This window comes from Cygnus atratus, chromosome 1 (assembly GCF_013377495.2).
Source record: "Cygnus atratus isolate AKBS03 ecotype Queensland, Australia chromosome 1, CAtr_DNAZoo_HiC_assembly, whole genome shotgun sequence".
NCBI lineage: Eukaryota > Metazoa > Chordata > Aves > Anseriformes > Anatidae > Cygnus > Cygnus atratus.
In genome coordinates this window covers 190,678,632-190,701,436 of record NC_066362.1, presented here as the reverse complement: position 1 = coordinate 190,701,436, position 22,805 = coordinate 190,678,632, and the positions used below count along the sequence as shown (strand labels likewise).

General features: G+C 38.6%; 1 protein-coding gene across 1 annotated transcript in view; it reads left to right on the top strand.

The window, feature by feature from the left end:
* RNF17 (ring finger protein 17) overlaps positions 1 to 22,805 on the top strand; it is a 44,889-nt gene that overhangs the window by 4,707 nt on the left and 17,377 nt on the right. Inside the window, exons 6-21 of the mRNA XM_050713616.1 lie at positions 1,350 to 1,430; positions 2,860 to 2,960; positions 3,808 to 3,979; positions 5,202 to 5,278; positions 5,959 to 6,033; positions 6,966 to 7,240; positions 11,237 to 11,311; positions 12,966 to 13,127; positions 14,230 to 14,416; positions 14,841 to 15,006; positions 15,401 to 15,591; positions 16,562 to 16,701; positions 17,212 to 17,361; positions 18,077 to 18,192; positions 20,150 to 20,270; positions 20,963 to 21,080. Of these exons, the coding sequence (XP_050569573.1) occupies positions 1,350 to 1,430; positions 2,860 to 2,960; positions 3,808 to 3,979; positions 5,202 to 5,278; positions 5,959 to 6,033; positions 6,966 to 7,240; positions 11,237 to 11,311; positions 12,966 to 13,127; positions 14,230 to 14,416; positions 14,841 to 15,006; positions 15,401 to 15,591; positions 16,562 to 16,701; positions 17,212 to 17,361; positions 18,077 to 18,192; positions 20,150 to 20,270; positions 20,963 to 21,080 (2,207 nt within the window). The remainder of the gene's footprint in view (positions 1 to 1,349; positions 1,431 to 2,859; positions 2,961 to 3,807; positions 3,980 to 5,201; positions 5,279 to 5,958; positions 6,034 to 6,965; positions 7,241 to 11,236; positions 11,312 to 12,965; positions 13,128 to 14,229; positions 14,417 to 14,840; positions 15,007 to 15,400; positions 15,592 to 16,561; positions 16,702 to 17,211; positions 17,362 to 18,076; positions 18,193 to 20,149; positions 20,271 to 20,962; positions 21,081 to 22,805) is intronic.

The following is a 22,805-nucleotide window of genomic DNA, read 5'->3' as shown; positions in this document are numbered from 1 at the left end:
AAGAAGTTGTCTGTTTGCAGAAGTTGAGAATGGTGTCCACATCATGAGTTCAAAGGACAGAAAAATAACTTCCACTGAGATCAGTCTAACCTTGATGAGCTGCTGCTTCCTTTTCTCTTTCCACTTTTTTCTCCAGAGTACTTTATTTGTGGCTGGTGATTTTGAAGTCTGGCAGGATCACTGAATCATTGATCATGTAGATCACTGAATGAGAATATCTATGTTTTGAAAGGATATTTATTGTCATTGACCATAATGATAACCATGAAGTAGATAGGGTTACATGTTGCTCCATGTCGTTTTAACCTGTATCTCCTTGTATCTTACCAAAATGGAGTGAGATTGGGTGGTGTAGGAACTTGTGACTTGGAGGTTAACTGTGCTAGGAATAGCTCTTGGAGGGTTTTCTGATCTTTATCTTCTCTTGAAGAGGAGACATTGATCTGAGGTGACCAGCTCCATTAGCAGTGTATCTCTTCCAGAGATGAAGGTAGCAACAAGCATCTTCAATAAACTCCAGATCATGCTGAGACAGCACTTTCATCCACCTGTAATTGTTTGATCAGAGACAGAACAGTTTCAGGTTTTCAAACTTGAGCTCTAACTCTTCTCTAGTTTGTATTTGTTCTCCTTAACTGATGAGGAACCCTTTAGAAATGGAAGGTATTGGCCAAAAGGCAACTTAACAGATGTCCAATGGAAATGGGTTTCCCAATAGTCACAGACTTCACCAGCACCAGCCCTGACTCTTTGAGGTGTCCTCAACTGATGATCAGTTAGCGAAATGCCAGCACTCTTAACCGGTAATCTTAACACGAGCTTTAGTAATACCAGTGGTGGAAGAACATACTTCTATGTTCTACTTGCTTCTATTTCAGTTCATACCAGAGTATTTCACTGTCTCTTGCATCAGCATTACACTGTGAGCTTATTATAGTTTCCTGCTGTTCTCATTTTTTTTCTGAAGTAAAATTCCTAGATGTAGCACTTCTCTCTAAGCTGCAATATTTCCTTTCTTCTGTCCTGCATGCTTTCTTTGCTTTTTATTTGGAACTTTGTCTTGGTTTTCCATCTTAATGCTTTCTTTGATTCTCTTATTTTTTTTTTGTGTATGCATGCAAATATCTTGTATGTATTTAGCAAAATACAATGCAGAATCAGTCAAATACTATGTAATGTAGTAGGCTTACCTGAATTAGGCTTACAAGCTACTTCATGCCCATTTGCAGCTGTAGAGCTAGTCAGAGCCATGCAAAGTTCACCAGGGTCACCTACCTCAAATCTGTGAAAATCAACTGAGTATAGCCTATGTTCTAGTCATTCAATCAACTTAATTTTCATTTCCCTAGGAAAACAAAACTCTGGAAGGCATTGATGAAGCTTTGTGGATAGGTATTTGTAATCTCAGCCACTTACAAGATGCAGACGAGGTGGGTGAAAATATATTGAAATTCTGAAATGTTATATGCTAGCCTTGATTAAAGCTTTCTGTCTTGAGTACTCAAACAAATGTACTGTTAAAGGCACTAAGAGCATGTTTAAACATGTCTTCTGTACTTCAGCTGTTTGGACTACTACTGTGAATATGTAGCACTAAACTGTGGACTGCGTGGAGTATCCGAACCTGTTCATAACTTGAAGTTACTAGGTCCATCTGTATATTAGGCATAACCATATATAAGCAGAACTTTGAGTACTGAGCTTGTGTTCCCTCAGACCAAGGTGAAATTTACACTTGCTTTTGCTCTGGCAGTTAAGTTAATTTTTTTTCTTGTGCTTCTTCTTGGATTTAAAGGTAGAAAAGAACAGGTGTTACTGAAATGCTTATATTTGCCTACCACTTCACATTCTGTATGTATTCTAAGATAAACAGGCATAGAGGTGTTCAGTGATCCAAAAGCTTAAAGTAAAATCACTGTGTGTGGTGTGGAGAGGTACTAAAACCTGTTTTCCATTCCCCCTCTAACTTGTTGCAGTGGCTGATCTGTCAGCTAAGCAAAATTATGTTAAGTACCTGCTTCAGATACTAACTGCATCTTGTAAAAGCCTTGCATTTCAGCAGCTCTAACAATTCATGCACTTACAACTGGGGTCTTCCAACAGCTTTTCAGCAAAGGCTGAGTATTGCCAAAGCAGTTGTGTTAATGAGATTTTTTTCTCCATAATATCTTCATTAGATGTAGCTATAGCAACAGAAAGCTGATGCTTAGGTGGAGGAAGAATCTTCCTTTTTTCTAGGTGCTCACAGTGAGTTTAAACAGTAGGAATCTTAGCTTGCTAACTACCTGTGTGCAGTGCTGTATTAGAATACCAGAAAGCAAGTGAGGCAGTGGGCCCAAGATCACAGGATGGCTGGGGTTGGCAGGGATCTCTGGAGGTCACCTGGTACTACCCCTGCCCAAGCGGGAACACCCAGAGCAGGCTGCCCAGGACCACGTCCAGGAGGCTTTTGGAGATCCCCAAGGAGGAGACCCCACAGCCTCTCTGGGCAGCCTGTGCCAGGGCTCCGTCACCTGCCCACCACAGAAGTGCTGCCTGGTGGTCAGGCAGAACTTGTGTTCTGGTTTCTGTTTCCTGCCTGTTGCATCTGAAGACTTCAGTGGCCATGAAGATCCAGATAGTGCAAACTGACTAGAAGTTAAAACAATTAATGACTTACAAGTATTCCTCCACTGTATTTACGTAATGATTCTCTAATTGGCCTGTTCTCCTTTGTACCAATCACAGCACACTTTCATGTTAATTCCTCATGCTGGAGTGTTCATCACTGTCTGACTGTTCGCTGGTTGTTCTGTTTTTTGAGCTTTAAAAAAGTGAGAATCGTGAATAAACATGTTTACTCTATACTGAATGGAATAGATGCTGAAATGCTTCGAATTGAAAGTGAAGCAGGAAGGAGACAAAGTTGCAGAAACTGCAGATAGAAAATTTGATGAGCTTGTAACTTCTCTCCTGTCAAGGTAATATTCTCACCTGTGCAATGGGAGCAATGGGCCAGTTCTTCAGATAAAATATTTCAGAATTTCTCATTACAGTACTTGATAATACCTGTATTTAATTTTATGCACTATTTCTGCTCTTTCATAGTGGTGTCTAGTTCTTGAAGCTAGCTTGTGTGGTTGGAAAACAGTAGTATGTTCAGCTTCTGCTTTAAAAGAAAATCTCAGAATAGCATTAATGACTTTTTTTTCTGAAATAGCTTGGGGGGTGGGGGTGATACTGCCATGAGGGGAATGACCAATTAGGGGAATGACCAGTTTAATGAGAATAACTTAAAAGAAAAAAGGCTTTCTGCAAATGTTCAAGTTGATAAAACCCCAAGGATCTTTTAAAGAATATGTCTTCAGATTTTTATACATTATATATACGTAGAGGAGTGCGTGTCTGTTGCAAAGCTTAGTACAGAACAGCCTCTGCAAGGGGTATCTGATCTTTTAATCCAACTGTTCAGTTCATCAGGTTTTTTAGGAGTTGGACTTGATGATCCTCGTCCCTTCCAACTCAGGAGATTCCGTGATTATCAGCTGGATGTGTACAGAGGTATCTGTAGGCTTCATTGGACATGTGTTTTTAAACAAAGTTCCTTCAAAGAAGAGGGCATGTGGCTGTGAACTCAGTGTTTTGCTTCCCCTGATTTTTATATTAGGTTTCTATGCTGTCTGCTCCTCGCTGTGAGGATAATGGTATTTCTGTGAAATGCATCCAGTTTGTATTGTGGTATAAGTGACAATCATACTTCATAGTCAAAGTTGGAATCAGCACTGCTGAGTGCTTACTAAATTCTGAAAAGTAATGTTTTTAATACAGGAAAAGGAAACTGTGTGCAGAATTAGTGAAGAGCATCAACAACTACAGTGCTGATGTTGCAAAAGCTAAGCAATTAATTGAAGAGAAGAAAAAACGCTTGATTGGTGCCATTAGGATAGCAAGGGAATTAAAAATTACACCTTCTGTAAGAACCTACTGCGATCTGGCTCAGGTAGTTACTGTGAAATTTTTGTGAAGAACAAATTCATATTTGTATTGAAAGCTTTCATGATCTGTTTTTTTGTTCGACTTGAATATTGAAATTTTTACAGTGGTGTACTCTACCAACCCACCTCTGCACATGCACTGCCAGTCTAAATTTGGCCTTGGTCGCAAATCAGGCTTGTGACTCCTTTGAAATGATAAAGGTGGGCCTGGTCTCAAAGAGCTTGCTGTTGGCAATGGCAAATGGAGGGGGATGACAGGAAACTAAGCCAGTACTGTTCAGTGAAGGGGCAGTGTTATCAAAATTTCAGACTCGAATCTTCCCATTGTAAAGTTCTCCAGCCTTCACACTGAATGAACTACGCCAGAGTTCAGTCCGTTCTCCTGATACGGGCCTCTGCTTCTATGCTTCTTCCCTGTCATAGCCTCTGCTTGTAGGAACATGATACCTGCTGTACTGTATCAGACCAAAGCTCCAGCCAGTGAGGTTTCCTTTATTTCAGCAGAGGAGAAGGTGCTTGAAGGAGAAGTGTAAGAACCTGGGCATTTAAAGGTTAAGGGTTTTTATTGTGTATCTGTATACATTTGTACTTTGTGTGTTTGCATATGCAGTGGCAGCTTGTTCCATGCTCTCATACCTCAAAATGAGGTGTGTATAGAATTGTTCCCTCTGTCATTTTGTCACTTGGCTGTTTGATTTGGAGTCTTTGTAGTCCTTGTGTTAAGAAAAATAATGAATAATCGGTCACCAGCCATTTTTGCAAGCAGTTTGATTTTTAAATTCAAGCTCGCTGCAGTCACTTGTTGCTTTCCATGTGAAGAAACCTGGTCTCTCCCATCGGACCCAGGAAGGGATTCTGATCCCTCCTTCATGTGTTGTTTGCTCAGTGTGAACTCTGGAGGCTGGCACCCACCACTGCCCTTCCATAGGCCCACCTTTTTGTTTAGAATTTACCTTCCCAGTGGCTGTTCATGTAAAAGGAAATTTCAACTCCTGCTTCTAGTCGCATGCTATGGCTACAAAATCCCAAACTGTTAAAAGTCTTAGCAGTGCAGGGAGACATAACTGACTATATAAGACTAACAGTTGGCTAGGCTCTTGGCTGTTAATGAGTAAACTCTTTGGTAGAATTAAAAATGTTACATTCAGACTGTCATATTATAGTTAATAGGCACCTGCATAATTCGCTCTGTATATTGCAGGCTAAGACTTCACTCCTTAATTTCAGGTTATTCATGATTTGAAGTTGCCAGTTGATGCTGAGCTCTCAAGAGTGAGTAGTTTAAAGGAAAAAACATCTCCAAGGTAAATGACTGGAGTGGGAGGTATATTGGCAGATAAATGGGTGCACTGGTTATTTTAATTACAAAAGCTGTCTGGTTAACAGTTAAGTGGCATTAATCAAGCTCCTTGGCTTATGTAGTTCTGAAACTGCTAGTTCAGGTGTGTACAAACATACTGCTGAAAGGGCATGATTGCCTTCATCTGAGCCATCAGGAGAAAGCACATAAAATTTGCTGCTATGTAAACAACCACATGCATTAAATATATTTCTGACAGACTTGTGCAACTTCTAAACATGCTCCCAACTAGGAAGTGGGGAAAACGTTGGTTTAATTCTTTTTTAAATGAAACAATTTCTTACGTTCAACAAGGACACCAGTATCTAAGTATCTTCTTGGGACACCAGTATCTAAGAAGAAACTCATGGTGGTAGGTTGTATAGATGTGGAAACTCGGTAAGTAATATAGGACCACTCTCTGCATGAGAAGTAGAGCAAGAGGCAGGAGAGTTTCTCCAAGTGTGAATCTGAAAATAAATGAGCAACCAAATAATCCATTCATAGAAGTGGAAGAGTGAAATTACAGTAGCTAATCAATCTCTTCTTTTACTGCTCTACATCATATGTGAATTTTGTGCTGAAAAACACAATGTATATCAAACCATCAGTGATACAGGTATTTGTAATGTTTCTTCTCTCGAGATTTCTCCTGAACACTGAAGAGATTACATCTTTTTTAAAGAATCTGGGGAAGATTGAATGGGGAGCATCAGGATAGTAAGTATTTTCTTAAGAGGGATAGGTACAGTAATTTAGCTTTTCTTAACAGTTAAATACTGGAGACTAAATTTTTAAAAAGTTCATGCTTATTATTTTTTCTGTAAAGAACCAAAACTGTTCTGTTAAATGCTTGCCAGCATTCCAGTTAATCCATTTCAGTTTTATTTGTTTTTCACTCAACTATATTCCCTAGTTTTTATGCTGTGTTTTTTCAGCTTTGGTGTTGATAGGTAATAGAAATGTTTATCATTTCAGCATATGAAAATTGGTTCATGAAAGTGTAAATCTCAAATTGATGAAAAATACTGAAGTTTATTGTATTTCAGCTTCATAATCTTAAATATTGAGCACGTATGCCAAAACAAGTGACATCAGATGAACTTGAACAAGAAAAAACTAACTTCTAAAGTGACAATTGCTTTCTTATTTGTCCTTTTCCTTTATTTTTTTCCTGTGGTCTTAGACAAAAACTTGAGAAATGGAATGGAGTTGTTGCGAAGGCTCTTCTGGTCAGCACTGGTTATCTTAAAAAGATCCACTGACTGTAACTACCAGTAGTAAGACATCTAGCATGTCTTTGTTTCTTAACATGGGTGTATATCACACTACTGAAGTTTTTCAAATACTTTGTGTTTATACCTATGCTGTCTGATCACTTAAGCAGGGACAACTCTTCTGTGTACTCAGCTGTGCCCAAGAATGTGTACCAGTTCTGTGCCAATTCTTTCTAGGTTTCAGAAATCCTGTTAACTGTTCTGCTGTCTTGGTATTGAAAAACTACGTAATACAGATTTATTTCAACCAGCCTTTATGAGATGTTTTCAGAACATAGTGATATTTTCTTAATAAAACCTCTGGTTTGACTTGTGTGCTTCTCTGAAAACAGACTGGATTAATGTGTCTCAAAATAAACCTTTTCTCAAATACAGTGAAGATAATGGACAGCATGCTTTTAGCCCTGGTGACAAAAAAGACATGTCAAGTTGTGATACTCAGCTCTCTGTAGACAATATGATTCCACCACCGTGCAGAGAAAGTAAAATAAAGGCTCAGGCAAATAAACCTGGTGTTCACAAAACAGTGAAAAATGTGCAAGTACAAGAATCACTTGCTGTGGTACCTCATCAGAACATTCCTGCTCTACCCAAGTGTCTGTCCAGCCCGGATGTCATCATAGAAGAAATAGTTGAAGATGACCTGGAAAGTAAGTTTTTTGAATACCTGATGCTTACAATGTTCAGATGTCAAGCATGTTATTCATCAATTGTGCTTGTAGTTAGCTCAGTGCAAGCTGTTTAGTGACTGATTACTGTATTTTACTTTATCTTCCTTTAAATTACTGTAGTACCTTTTTGTCTTTGTTCAGCTTGCCTTAGGGAAAACTTCCTCACAAGCTTTTTCAGACACAAATCATAACTTTTTACCTGCCTGGATGGTTAACTCTCTTAATCATTAGTCCCCTTCAGTGTTTGTCATTAGCTCCTGGAAGGTGCTGTTCTGGCAGTTCCCTGGGCTTTTGAATCTTTTGAAGGCATTGTCATACCTTAACTGGCAACAACAGTTAAGGTCTTTTGCTTGAGAGGTTTTGCCTGGACTGTGTCAGTAAGAGTACAGCTAACAGGTCCAGCCAGTGATGCTGCCCCTCTGGTAGGTGCTCAGCAAGGCTGAATCCGGAGTGCTGTGCCCAGTTCTGGACCCTGCAGTACTGAGAGTCAGTGACATACTGGAATGAGTCCTTCAAAGTCCTCCAAGCTAGAGTCCAGGAGGTGCTTAGTGGCAGGGCAGAAGGTATTAGGAATAACATGGAAATAAAACTTAGATCATAGGAGAAAATGACTATGGGGGGTGGACAGTGACTAGTGCAGCTGTAAGTAGATATGTTACTCTTCTCATTAGAGTGGGTACAAAAATAAGTTCAAGAGTTGTGAAAATCAAAGCTTCCCACTAAGTCTTCAGTTTATTAAAGTGGATAAAGCAACTTCAGAACCAACAATGGCTGGCTTTGAGAAGAGCTGAGGTACCAGAGTACTAGACAGATCCTGCAATACCTGTTTTGAAATAAAGGAGTAACCCAGGGAACTGGTAATTCACTTCTTACTCACAGAAGTCTGAAGAAATAACAAACTCTTCCAAGATCTTGGGTGAACAGCAGTCAGCACAGATGTTTTTGTGAGGGGGGAAAAGGTCCCATCAGACAGATTTCTGCCTGGAACAAGATAGAAAGGCTTCATTCCTACCTGGTGATGGATCTCACTCCTTTGGCACACCTGCTGTTGTGGTACTAACTGAAACTTAAGTGGGTTCAGAGCTGGTTGGGTACCCAGAGAGCATTTTCAAATGGTTTGCAGTTAAAGTGGGAGGGGCCTGAAGTTCTGTTGGGGGGGAACTTTTGATGATGGTATAGATTTGTGTCACATTTAGTAGCAATTAGACTTGTACTAATTTAGGGACTGAGAGTCTGCAGGCTGTTAGGATAGGGTCAGGATTAGGATTCTGAATGATCTCAGGGAGTGCTTTTGGAAAAAGAGATTGATAGTATTGAGTCATATTTCAGTTCTGCTCATAATTCAGTTGAGCAGAAAACATCGCAGGTGGAAAACAGTTATTCTGATGGCAGATCTTCAGGAAAATTGATAGTGTTTGTAGTGGATCAGTCCGTGATGGCTGGATGCCTTTTCATGGACTGAAAAGAACAAATGTGATTGTTTTCCGTCTCATGATAAGGATATTGTGTTTTTCTCACTGACAAAACAACCTTGTTGTTTTCCTAAGGACAGGGAAGGGTTTGTTCCTAGAGGCTACTCTAGTTAAGCCAGCTACATTTTGTATTTGGGTCTGGATGTTAACCTCCTAAGGCTTTTCTGAATTGTTTAGTACTGAATAATAGTGATTTCTTTGGTGCACTTTAGCACTTAATTGTAAATTTGAGCCTGTTTAACAGGTGTTGATAGTCTTTTCAGAAGTCTTCTGTGTGCTGTATGGGTGAAAGATCTGGCCTCTCTACAGGACCTGGACTTAAATAATCACCCAGTCTGAGCTGATGGCAACTTCTCTGTCCATAGGAATAATGTTAGCAAAGCTGAAAGAACATGACAGAAGTTGGGATAATGGAGATCTTCTTTATGTTATTGTTCAGTGTTATTGTTAATTCCTCCCATGTTTGTAAAGGAATATTAGTCTTAAGATTCTAGTATCTATTTCCTAAGAATAAAGGAGTTGCTGCCTGTGTTAGCAGGTTCAGTGCTCTCTGAAACTACAGAAAACATGAAGCTTGCTCTTCTGTATTCACACTGCCTTGAATTCAGGATAAATTTAGGCTGCCAGGAATCACAGGTGCTCCTGTCACTCAGCAGTAAGGATTTTAGCATGTGCCATCTACCTGTTGTTGCTCAAATGATGTCATTGAAATGATGTCATTGCAAGGGCAGATGAGGTGGTAGATGAAAACTTTTAGATCAGGTACCAAATAAGGGGCTGTAGATAAATGCAGCCATTCATGCTTCAGATAGAGTATGCCCAGAGGGTTCCTTCCAAAAGTACTCAAGGCACTTCTGTCACACTGCATGTAGGAGTGACAGGCTTCTCCCTGAGCTCAGTTTTAAGGTTTCTTCTCTAAGCAGTTAAGATGCAACAATAAATTCCTTCAGCTTGCAAGGAGATCTTGACCTACTTATGCGCACATTCAAAAGGCTAAGGTACATGGTAAGTTCATTTAAAGGCCATGTAAACTTCGAAAGGCTGTAACATCAAAAATTGGGAAAAACAGCCACCAGCAGTGACATGAGGCTACTGAGAGGAGATGAGTTAGGTGACATCACTGGCCTTCCAAGCTGCTTGTAACTGGGTAAAGTATCGTTCCTGGAGCTCTGTGCACATCTGTAGGAGCACCATATACCATTGCTGATTCTCAAGCCTTAGAACTGCCAGAGAATTTAAATGGCTGAGAGGATGCGTGCTTTGGTGTAAATGGATACTGTTGGAGTCTTCCAGGAGGAAATCTATGCATGTTCATCTCCTTTTTTGTAGAATAAATACGGATATTATCAATGCTGCAAAGGCAGAAAACCTAACCTCATGTAAAAGACAGATGCACTCTCACAGTGGAGTGTGCAGATGGCCAGTCAATCATGAGTTCTTGTTTCCTCTGCATTCTTGTCAACAAACTGGGATTCATCTGTAATTAACAAGGTTGACTTCAGCATGTTCTTTATCTTGTTACTCCACAAACATGTTTAGAAGACCCCTAGGTTTAATGATCTTCCTTGGAGAAGGTGGGGACAATATGTAGGAGTATTTGTGGTAGCCTATGGTGTGTTCAGGGTGGGGTAAACTACAGATCTTGGCCCAGCTGTCTAAAATAACATTCCAGAATGCTAGTGGACTTCACAAAACTGTCAGAACAAAATTTCTTCAAGGAGCAATGTAATCCAAGTAACATGTGTCTTCAGTTGTCTTAATGATAATTTTGTAACAGTGGATTTAGTGTGTGGACTGTCTGTTTATACAAAGCCCCTACATCTGTTTCAGTCACATCAGGTATGGAAATGGTTACACACAATTGTCACAAATTCACAGCTGGTCTGTGCCAACCCCAGAAGGGCTAGGACACAAAGTAGGGAATTCTAAGGTTAAATATTTATTCATATCCATTAAATGTCCGAGCCTTTCAGATGTATGGGTGCAATGAAGTGACCAATCATTAATTAATCCATACTACTGAGTTATTCACAATATTTGGCAAAGGTGCTTTTTACCTGCTAATCCAGGCATCCCTGGAGTCAGTTAAGTAATAGTTACTCTGATAACAGACTTTGGGAAGGGTTTCAAGGACAAGTTAGAGGGGCAGGGATGCTAGCATTACCGTTGTTGTCTTCCCCTCATGTCTACTTTTTGGCCATCCCAGTAGTAAAGCCCTTATGTGCAGGCCTGGGCTGTCCTTGCAGTGAGCTGGTGTCCTTCAGCTTGCATTCCCAGGCATGCATAACCCCAAAGTTCCCAGCAGAACTTGAATGATGACCATGTGATGCAAACCAATACTGTGTAGTAGAATGATGGGTACAAGCGTTAGTAAGTTTTTATCACTCTGCAGTGCCTTACTACACTATGCATAACCTCTGTGTTGTGCTTGCTGCTTTACTGCATATGCATGAATAGTCACCTAATCTAATTGATTAAACTTTTCTTCTAAAACAATAAACAGAGCTTCCCCGAGAACACCACAATGAACAGAGGAAGAAACTTTCCAAGAAGAAAACACATTCTGAACACAAAGCTGGTTAGTGATTTTTCCTTTCTGGTAAATGGTTTAACTTACAAGGAACCCATCCTCTAAGCAGTGGCACAAAGCACTGGAATCAGCTGCAGAGTTGGACACATCTACTAGTGTTCTAATTGAGATAAGGAGTGTGCTAGAAAGAGATTCTCATCTTGTCTAGTTAACATATACTTGTTCATGTGTAGGAGCAGTCCTGAGGCTCGTGAATTCCTTCCAGTTTGGATTAGTCTGGGAGGTGCTTATATAGATGATGTTAACAGCGCTAGCAGCTTTACTTGGCAGTAATGCTCCCTGATCAGCTCTCCTTGCCAAGTTGAAGACTAGAAGAAATGTCAGAAGTTGGTGTAATGACTTAATTGGAAGATATAATACACTAAGTCCCAAGCAACTTTCAGAAACTCGGTAGTGGCAGTGTCTCAGCACGTGGTAGATCCTTGATGTGGTGGCATCAGTGCATCCTGTGAACAATGGGACCAATTTATATACTGAACTATGGACTGTTGTCTTGTTCGCTCCCAGTGTACCTTCAGTATTCTAAATTAAGAGTGAACAGATAAATGTACAAAACAGTACTTTGAGGAAGCAAGTTACTTCATGCACAAATTCTGTAGGCACAGTTTGTGTAGTGCTTTGAACTGTTAATTGAGTGGGGAGAAAGTAAGTAGAGATCACAGTATTGGGGAAGAAAAGCTTCTTGATAGAGGAAGAAGCAGTAGAGGAAACTACATATTTTTGTGTTTCTTTCAGTCTTGGAATCGTAAAATATATTCCTGCCCCATCAAGTAACTTACCTCTCAAGTAACTTGTACGTTCACTGGCTACTTTGTAAGAGACTTGACACAGTAGTAGGGAATACAAGTAGTTTGAGTTCATAACTTCTGTGGAAGTACATCATAGAGAAATTCTGACACCCATCGTGAAGTTGAGCTGTAGAGTTCGCTGCCGCTTCATTACACTGCAGAGAATTCTGTGGAGAAACATCAAGTAATCATCAGTTATATCTGAGCCTTTCCAGGCTCTTGAGTTTGGGCCTCTGTCATGAATACACTATGAAAATCAGATCCCAGAGCTGAGGTGATCACAGAACTGTTTGCCATGATCAGTTTTGTTGGTAATATGCTAAAATAAGTGTTCTAGAGCTTTATGGATTATGGGAAGCACAATTTAAAGCTTTATCAGTGATCTAGTGAAGTAATGTAATACATGCTTTTCCTAGTCTACTTGGGACAAGCAAGAGACTCATGTAGTAACACTGAATTGCTGTACAAAAGCACTTAGGATTTCTGTTCTCAGAAGTTGGTATGTTAGGCTTTCCAGCTTACTTTCTAGAAGCCTTGTACTTCTCTGTTAATAGAGGGAATAAATGCTTTGAATTACCCCCGTAAATTCAGGAGACCACTTTATAAGTAGTGAGACAGCCTTCAGTTTTGCAGGGTGGCTTGAGGGAGGTAGTTCTTACTCATTAAAAAGAGCGGGCTTAATCAGGAGGCAAATCTGTAACTCACTCGAAACAAGTGCAAGCAGACTTTAATATTGAAAGCTGTCTGATGTAATGAGATGTGTTACCATGATTGCAACATAACTGTAATCACATGTCTAATAGTGTCTGCTGGAGTCACTTGGACAATGAATGATCTTTTTTTGTCTTCCTCAGGTTCAACAGAACTAGTGTTTGTAAGCCATGTTGTAAATCCATGCCACTTCTATATTCGTCGATACTCACAGAAGAAAGAATGTATTTTTTTGGAGGAGAAATTGAATAACTTCTGTTGTAGTAAAAGTTCCTATCTCTTGCCTTCAGATGTTTTGGAACTAGGTAAACCAGTTATTTCTAAATGCGTGAGGTAGCTTAAAACACCATCCTGTAGTATGTCGTCTTTAGCAAGGTCTTCTTTCTCTATTTGTTTTTTTTCTTTAGCATTCCTTTACCAAGGAAAGTATTTCTGTGTATTCTGGAATCTACAATTAAAACTGTTTTGTAAAGTAGACTTGTATTAAATCTTACAAATGAGAACTATGGAAACACAGAAAAAAAGTTTCTTCACTTCTTGACCTTAGCAAATTCAGTGTATAAACTAACAGCAGGAACACCTGGCTGTAAATGTTGATGCCTTCCAGTGTTAGGTGATGCTTGTTAACGTTAAGGTCCTTATTAGAATACTGATTGTAATGAACAGACTTGTTCTTTCATTACTTCAGTAAACTTGCTTTCTCTTATGCAAGCAGCATGCCACTTCTGTTAGATGGTTTTGTTTACAGTTCACTGGATAGAAACCATTCTGCAAATAAAATTAAAGACAAAACAAGAATACATGGCTAAGTAACTTAAAAATGTTCTGCGTTACATGTTGACAATGTTACTCATTTCTAGAAGGTGATCAGAAAAGTGATAAAAAGTATGTTACAATCCTGAATAGAGAGCAGAATCAAAAATTACCTTGGGATGTATTAGTGGTTTTATTATAGTGTTTTTTTCTAAATCTTAGAGATGAAAATTGAGCTTGGGGATGTTAGGCAGAAGTAGGGAACTTGTGAAATAGGTATGTTTTTGAATGTTTTGATGTTTGGGGGTAGACTTTCTTCATACAGGTTTTTTATGTGACTTTGGTAGAACTACTTGTAACTCGACTAGCCTTTAATGGCATTTCAGTAAAAGGTATAGAAGGCTTACCAGAAATGATTTCTCAATACAAGCCAACTGTCTCCTAGATGCACAGAACTTGTGTAAATGAATGAGGAGAGAACTTCTGGCAGGTATCAAGACAAGATTATTAATGTTTGTGTCTTCGTTTTAGCTGCACCGATCTTGATACCTTTGTGGAAGATGAACAAGAATAAAACGTTAGGCAGAACTATAATAATACAGTGCAAAATACCTCTTAATTCTTAATTTAGGCTTTTTATTTGCTTCCATGTAGGTGTTCAAATTTTTATTAAGAGTAAGGAAACTGGAATGTGGTGCCGTGGAACTATCACTAAACTAATCCCTGTAAAAAGTAAAAAAGAGAAACCTTCTGATCCAGTAAGATACAGAGTTTGTGATGTGGCAGTGATGGAAGTATTCCTGATTGATTTGGGGAGTTCGGAAGCTTTAGTTTTCTCAAGGTATGTTCACAAAGAGTTGTTCCCCTGCAGTAACCCTTTGAGTGTTGATACTTAAGAGGTTCTGTGTTAAGAAACAAATCCTCAGTCAGCAAATATGCTTCATACAGGTTGATAACCAGATACGCAAGTGACCCTAGTATCTGTAGGGAAAGCGAGAGGGTATGCAGGTACACAAATGTACAAATCCTCATGTGGTAGAATGTTTGATTTAGACTTCTACTGCAGAAAGGTAACGTGAGTCCTGAATGCTTAAAAATTAAAAAAAAAAAAAAACTCTGACATTATGCCAATCACTGCAGTAATGGCCTCTTTTAAGTTTGATTTTTGATTGTTCTGTGTGTTTGGTTTTTGTTTTTCCTTTTTATTTACTTTTTTTTGCATTGCTTTTAAGCTAGTGCTACTTTTTTTTCCTCCCTGGCAATAGGTATGATGGTGCTGAACGATCTGAACCTGCTCCTTTGCAAACTACTGAACCTGATGACATTTGCTTGTTTGTAAGGAAGCCAGATGAGAATATTGAGGCAGAACTTGCAGCTGTTCCTCCTTTAGCAGTCCAGTGTTCGTTGAAAGATATTGTTCCCAAAAATGCAGTAAGTAGAAGCTGTTTCTGCTACTTTAGGAGAATTTTATTCATTCTAAGATTTATATTAAATTTTAAAATATAGGTGCATCTATTAAAAGATGGCTTGCATTGATTTAGTTGGAAAGGAAACAAACTTACAGGAGCCTGCCTTTAAAAAGTCTTTGGGTTTACGCTCACATATTTCAAGTTCAAATCTCATTTTGACTCAGTTTTACACAGTTAAAATATTTATCAGTCTATCATAAAAGAAGATTACCTTGTGCTGTCCTGGATATGAACTAAACAATCTGTACTGTTAGGAAATACTGAATGCACTTCTGTTCAGGTGCATCCGTGCTCACTTCCTTGCTTCTGTCTTCTTTGACTCAGATATCTGCAGCACTTTTTTTTCTTTCTAACAGAGTGAAGGTTGGGGAGAGGAAGCAAAGACAAAATTTTTAGGAATGGTAAATAATAAAGTTGTTTTAATGACCATATTTAGAGAAGAGGATGGCATTCTCATTGTGGATTTGAAAAAACCTCCATATAATAAAATAAGCAATGACATGCCTGCATCTCTCAAGGATGCGTTAGTTTTTTTAGACTTGGCAAGGTAAGTGTCATCTGGTCTTTGCTCTTAGGACATAAATGATAATGGAATAATACTTAAAAAGTGAAGTTTATTGAGCAAGTTCTTTTTGCAGCGTTGGATGTGTTAACGTGTGATGTTCAGCAATACCTGTTGATGCCCTTTTTTGCCTTCACTAATAAACACCATGGCACGTTCATTTTCTCCAATCAGAACTTTAATTGGACAACAAACTTTATTTTAGAAAATGATCAAATCTAAATTTCTGTAGAAGTTTGAGAATAATGGTTTCTCCTTTTACCCCCATGTTATTGAGCGTCCCCCGCTGAGAGAAAAGCATGCCAACATCAGCCTTGTATTTTTGATTTGCCTGGGAGGCAGTGACAGCCAGGCTGGTCACAGTAGGGTGGGTATAAGGGGGAGCTTGACGTTGGCATTGGGACAGAAGGGGGTGCTTTGGAGGGACCAGCAAAAGAGGCAGGAGATAGAAAAGAACAGTGAGTGCTTTGGTGTTTAGTAGGAAATGAGAGTTCATACCGCTGCACGCAGGAAGGTGTTTGTTTATATATGAGCGTAACTAGTTGTGGTGATGAGTGGGAGATGACTTCTGCTGCATCTGCATTCCTCTGGTAATGTTTTTCCTCTCATAAGTGATGGAAAGGAGATCTAAAAATGTTTTGTCAGTGTAGTGGACTTACCTTTTTGGGGGGTAGAGAGGGGACAATTAAAATGTACGTTTCTGTTTCCCAAATAACAAAATACTTTTAGGGGACAGCTGGCATATATCTTATTACTGTGTTACATTTGTTGGAGGAGGAATTAGAATTGGCTGTGCAAACTGTGAGGAGGAAAGTTCAAGCTATTCATATGGATGTGGAACAAGTTATTTTTGAGAAGTTTTTTTGCATTTTTCATAGTAAAATTGATATAGAATCCAAGTCTTCCTTCTCAGTTAACTTTGACAAAAGTTATTCAAACTCTCTTTGTGCCTTAGGTTTAAGTCACATCTTCCTAATCACTTAGAAAACAATACAGTCTTGCAGTATAAGCCACCTAAGATACCAGAAGAAAAAGAAGTCTTTGTTGTAGTTTGTCACATAAATAGTCCGAGTGATTTCTATCTGCAATTGGTAAGTTTAGAAATGAGGTCTGTTTAAATAAAACTCTGTACAGATATTTTTATGTTGAGCTACTTGGAGTACACATCAAATGAGTTACAATTTCCATTATTTTCTGATGTTTCATGGTAATTTTAGGATTATAATAATAATAAATACAGTAATTATAGAATTCCTGGAATTAACATACTAGATTAGCTGTTAGAATTATAGATTAATTCTAATTAAATGCAGGAATTTCTGGAATGCCGTCAAATTTTTTGACGGTTTACTTACATGGTTAATTTCCATGTGGGTGTGTGGTGGTTTAGTGTTAAGAACAGTGACTGAGCAGGGCAATATTCAATAATCGTTAGGGTCTTTAATTCACTTGGCGTGTTCATAACTACTGTTCAGTATGGGGGGAAGGAGTAGAAAAGACACTGCCAGAAAAAATGTCCTTTAAAAGAACAAAAATACTGCAAAAAAGTTAAGAATTCTGATCTGTATATATTATAGAATGTTTTGTTGTTCTTAATTTAGGTAGATAGCCTGGATACTTTAGCTTTCCCAAAGAAAAATAAAGAGAGAGACAAACATCAGGATAGCAGAGACTTGCAAATTGTCTGCCCAGTTGAAGGCCAGCCCTGTATTGCAAAACACAAAGATGGGAATTGGTACAGAGCACAAATTACAGGTGAAATATTGGTTCTTTCGCTGTAATGCTAAGTAGCAAAATCAGATGTGCCGCTTGATCAGTCACCCGTTGGATGTGAATAATGAATAAAAAACCAACCGTTATATCTATTAGGCAGTCGTCCTAACAGCTAGGTTCATAAATTCAATACTGCTACTGCTTGCTGTATTTTTTCTTATTCTGTGTTTCATGTCACTTGTCAAAAAAGAAATGGTACCATTAATTTTTGGTATTGAAATTCTATTACATATTTTAATATTTCACATTACAGTTTGACCTACAGATTGGTCTATTATATCCAACCTCTGATTGTAATTAGCGTGGGGTAATAATTCCTGTAGTAATTGCCAAGGTATTGGAGGCAGAGGGAGACTCTAAGATGCCTTTCTGGGCAGTGGAGTGTATTTAATGTGCCTGGACGTGTACTTGCTTACGTGTCTACTTGGCATGTCATTAATATGCCAGCATCTCTTAAAATGATGAGATGTGTCAGGTTCAGAATGCTAAACTTAATTCAGGAATCGAAAAGAGCTGACTCTTACATTAAAAAAATAAATAAAATTCATTAGCTTGTACATTATGTGAAAAAGTGATATTTTTAATAGGGTGTAAATGTGGGCTTTGCTTTGAAGTTCTGATGCTTTAGCTTGGATTTGATACTCCTTTTTGTTTTTAATAACTTGAAGATTTTATCCCTGGGTTGTTTTTCTTGAAGGGCTGCCACATTCACAAGAAGTTATGGTCAAATACGTTGACTTTGGCAGCGTTGCTAATGTAACTCTTAAAGACATACGCAAAGCAGAAGATGAGATTTTCAGCTTTCCAGAAAAGGTAAGTTAGTTATTGCTCAAACTAACTACTGAAGATAAATGGAATGCGGATGGATGGAAGGGGAAATACAGAATTGTTAACATTATCAAGTAAATGAAATGTCAGTTAAGTTCTTTTGCAGATGGGTTTATGATGTGACACGTTAAATGTTTTTTGCACATAGATTGTAAACTTATTTTAGTGTGTTTTTTTAAGTTATTTCAGTTTCAATTGAAATCCAGTATTACCTTGGGTCAGGGTGTGTATGTAAGTGTGTATGTTTATTCAAATACTTTCTTCTACTCCATCATAGAAAGCATAATTAATTTTCACATAACATTTTCAAACAGTAATCTAATAGAACTGTATCTTTGTTATAAGGCATTTGAAGTTTGGTATTTTCTAAACTTTTCATCTTGTAGGAGTTCCCCTTTTTGGCAAGGAAAAAAATGGGTGGGAAAATATTTCTGTCTAATGAAAAGTGCACATAAGTTTAAAAAAACACTTCTGCTGTTCATCAGAGTTCTGGTTGTCAATCCTAATTTTTCTGAGCTTTAAAACTTGATGAGTTGATAGGCTTTTATAGCCTGTTCTAGGCAACAGAAGTAGTGACTTTTGGAACTAACGTTGGCAGACATCTTTTACAGAAAACAGGATTTAGCTGTTTATATTTTGAACAGATGTTTCTGGGAAGAGTTTCAGCAGAAATAATTCAGCTGTTCTATAATGACAGCAAAGGAGAGGAAACACTGTGAAAATGGCAAAATGCTTTTGCAGTTGCAGGAACTTTAAGAAATACTTCCTATCACTGTTAGGTTTAAGACAAGTAGTAGAAGGGTGCACAGGCCTGCATTTGCTTAGATGTTGTTATGGTTTCATATCTCTTCAATTAAAAAAAAATAAGGATTTAAAATTCTTTGAAACATGAATGAATGCAACACTGCAAAATGAAGGATTCAGAGGGTAGGAGTATCAGAAGTGAGGCTGCTTGTGCAGGTCTGTCCTGTTGCACGTAAGCACTGTTAACTCTTAATACATGATCACATATTGTATTGACCTAAGTGTGAATTGGTTGTTACGAGAGATTTGAATTAGGCTGTTACAGGAGAAGCCCGTTAATGCAGTTTGCACACATTCTAATGGACTTCGGTGCTGCAGAAATAGTGCCAAAACTGGAATGAGCAGTGTTAAAAGTAGCGTTGGTTTTGGCATCCACAGCCCTTCTCATCTAATAGTTATTTAACCTGTCAGTCAGTCTTATTTTCTTATTCCTGACTGCCTGTATCCTAAGAATATCTCCCAAACGTGCTTATTTCCATTACCTTTATTTCCTTTCTCTTTTTTTTCCCTGCTTGTGTTACTACTCTTTTGGTGCAATAAACAAGAAGGAAGAAATCGTAATAGTCACAGTTAATTAACTTAAAATTGAGCTATAGCATAGCCACCAGGTTTTGAAGTAAAGATGCTAAAGAAGAGTTCTTCTAAACAAAATGACTTAATCAGATTTCCTGTGTCTTTTTCTGTCATCATATAATACCTTTTCAAAATCTGGAAGGAGTTTTCTGACATAGGTTCTGTGGTATTCTGGTGTCTCTGTAAAATCCTTCAGATTTCTACGATGGTGTAGTCACGTTAAGTTTAAATGTTTTAAGTATGTGTCACTACATTAAGTTAAGCAAAACAGGATTAAAGTTTTCCTCTTCACCTCTCTATAAAAACCTTTGTTGTTCTCGGCAGCCAATTCTATGCCTAACCATGAAGGGAGACAAGGAGAAGTAAGCTCTATTTCAGCAAGACTGTTTCTGAGTTTGAGCTTCATGTCCGTCTGCAGGCTACAGGGTTGAGGGACCACATGGGTCTTAAGTCTGATCAAATGTTAGTAAAGTGGAACCAGAATCCAAGGTCATGCTGTCCTGCATGGGTGCAAAATCAAGGCGTTGTTTGTGATGGCAAATGGGTAATTTGAGTTGTTTTTCAGGCAATCAAGTGTAGGCTGGCTTACATTGAGCCTTACAAAGCAGCACATGAGTGGAACAGAGAAGCCACAAGAAGATTTGAAGAAATGACTGAAGATAAATTTATGGTGTGTTCAATTGTTGGTAAGTTATCACGAGCGTGATGGTTTCTGTTTAAGTATTATTAAATGAACTCATATATAGAAACATGTACTTTTATATCTTTGAAATGTTTATATCCATACTTGTGACAGGTATCCTGGAGTGAGCACATCCAGACACGAACTAACTGAAGGAGGTGTAAAAGACACAACCTCAGATGAAAGTTCTCTTACGTCTTTTCTTGTGGGCCACACTGGTGTAACAGGATTTAAATATCCTGGTTTATAAGATGAGCTTGTTTCCAAAATGCTAGTAACCCTCAACAATTCCTGACTTTACTGGTAGCTGTGAATGTGATCGCTGCTGCTCTAAAACATCCCCACCCCCAAAAACAAATTTTGATTAACATACGTATGCCTTAGTAGAACTTTTCTCAATACCATTTGTTGTTAATATGCAGGCAGCTATTTTTCAATACCCATAGAACAGTGGTTTGGAGCCTATCTAATACTTGAAATCACATGCAGCGGTTGGTTTCTTGTAATTAGTGTCTTTTGATTTTACAGATGTGTGCAGAGCTAAACCTCTCTATCTTGATGGCTCAGAATCAATTATTCTGTAAATCACATGTAATTTCACAAAATTTTGTTGCTTCATACCATTTGCTGTGTCTCCGGAAGAATAAGTGGTCTTTACTGTAATTGATTAATACTATGTTTGTTATTAATTCACAGAGGTTTTGAAGAACAACATTTTATCTGTTAAACTCTTTGACTCCCACGATCCTTATGGAAGAGACTCCAGTATTAACTGCCACCTGGTTAAAGAGGACCTTGCATCCTACATACCTGGGTATGTGTTCGCTCTGCATAACTCAAAGTCTTTGGAAATACTGTATTTGTGAAACAAAGCTGTTGGCTTTAGTATGTCACCTCAGTGGCTGGAAGTCACCACGTTTGTGATGAATTCATAACAAATCACATTCATCATGAAGTCCATTTAATTCTGCAGTTTGGCATAGTTGAATTCTCAGAGTAAACCTTGATAAACATTTGTTAAAATGTAATCATAGAATCACAGAGGTTGGAAAAGGCCTCCAAGATCATCTGGTCCAGCCATCCCCCTGCTACCAATGTCACCCACTAAACCATGTCCCTAAGCACCATAACGGGTTTAAAAGTTGCAGATGAAGTGTTTGTGTCCTACTCATAATGTGCTTAAGTGCTAATCTTCCCAAACTGGTTACTAACATTCCCATTCCTTTGTATTAAGAAAAGAAATACCCACCCTTACATGTCTGAAGTACACCTAAGGTGGTAACTCATCTCTTTGGAAGTTCTGCTACTAGAAGAGAAACTCTCAGGTAACCAACTACAACAGCAATAGACAGAAGAGTTGGGAAGAGATGAGGCTGAGGAGATAGTCCTGCTCCATTTAGTTTGTTCTTTTCTAAAAAAGATAATCCATGAGTGTATTCGTGAAAATCAATAATTATTCTTTGATAACTTCTGACTACTGATGAGAATAAAAAGATTGTTAAACAGCTTTTGTTTTGAAAATGGAATTCGAGTTCTGCTTTTTTCAAGAGGAAGCAAGTAATTGGATTTTCATCTCGTAGTTCAGAAATACAAATAAATCCTAAGAACACTATTATTGTACTGATGAAATTTTTAATAGCTTTTTGTAAAGTTCAGCAGCTTTATTTAAACCTGAATTGTTTTGTTGGGTTGCTTTGTTGTCACTAGGGTATTTTCTTTTGCTGTGGTTCAGCTATACTTAAAAGCCTGGCAGCAGCCTGCAAACAAATGGATATGTTACCTTAATATAAGATGCTGTATAACACTGGTAACTTGGGTAATCTGTTGGTTTTTAGCTATGTGTGGTGGGTTGGCCTCAGCCATACAGTTGTTTGCTCACTCACACCTCCTTATTTATACTGCAGGGAAAACAGAACCAGGAGCAAGAAAACTCCTAGCACAAAATAAAGCCAGGGAAAGCACTTACCAAGTGCTGTTACTGGCAAAACAGACTCAACTTGGGAAATTTAATTTAATTCATTATTGATTAACATAAATTGTGTTAGATTCAGGTATTGGGAAACAGAAGACAAACATAATTCTTGTCTTCCCCCTTTAATCTTCATTCCCAATCTCACTTCAATTCAAACACCTCCCTCCTTCTTTAACTTGCCACTCCAGACACCTCTCCTGCCCTTTGGTATTGCAGGTTACACTCGGTCCCTTCATGAGGTTGGGTTCAGGACAGTGATTTCTTTCTCTGCTCCTCCCTTCTTGCTCTCCTCTTTGTGTGCTCCAGTGTGGGTCCTTCCTGGGCTGCAGTCCCTTTGGGAGCGTGGCTGTCCCACCTTGGAGCACCTTCGCTTCTGACCTTGGTGTTCCCTGTGTTTGTTTTTCCCTCTTCTGTTCCTTCTCTCTCTGGGGTTTTCTGCTCTTTGTTACATACCCTCTCTCAGAGACACCACCAGCTTTGATGTTGGACTCAGCCATGTCCAGCATTGTGTCTGTTGCAGACACAGCTGGGACTGACTGTGTCCAGCACAGTGCAGCGTTTGGCCCC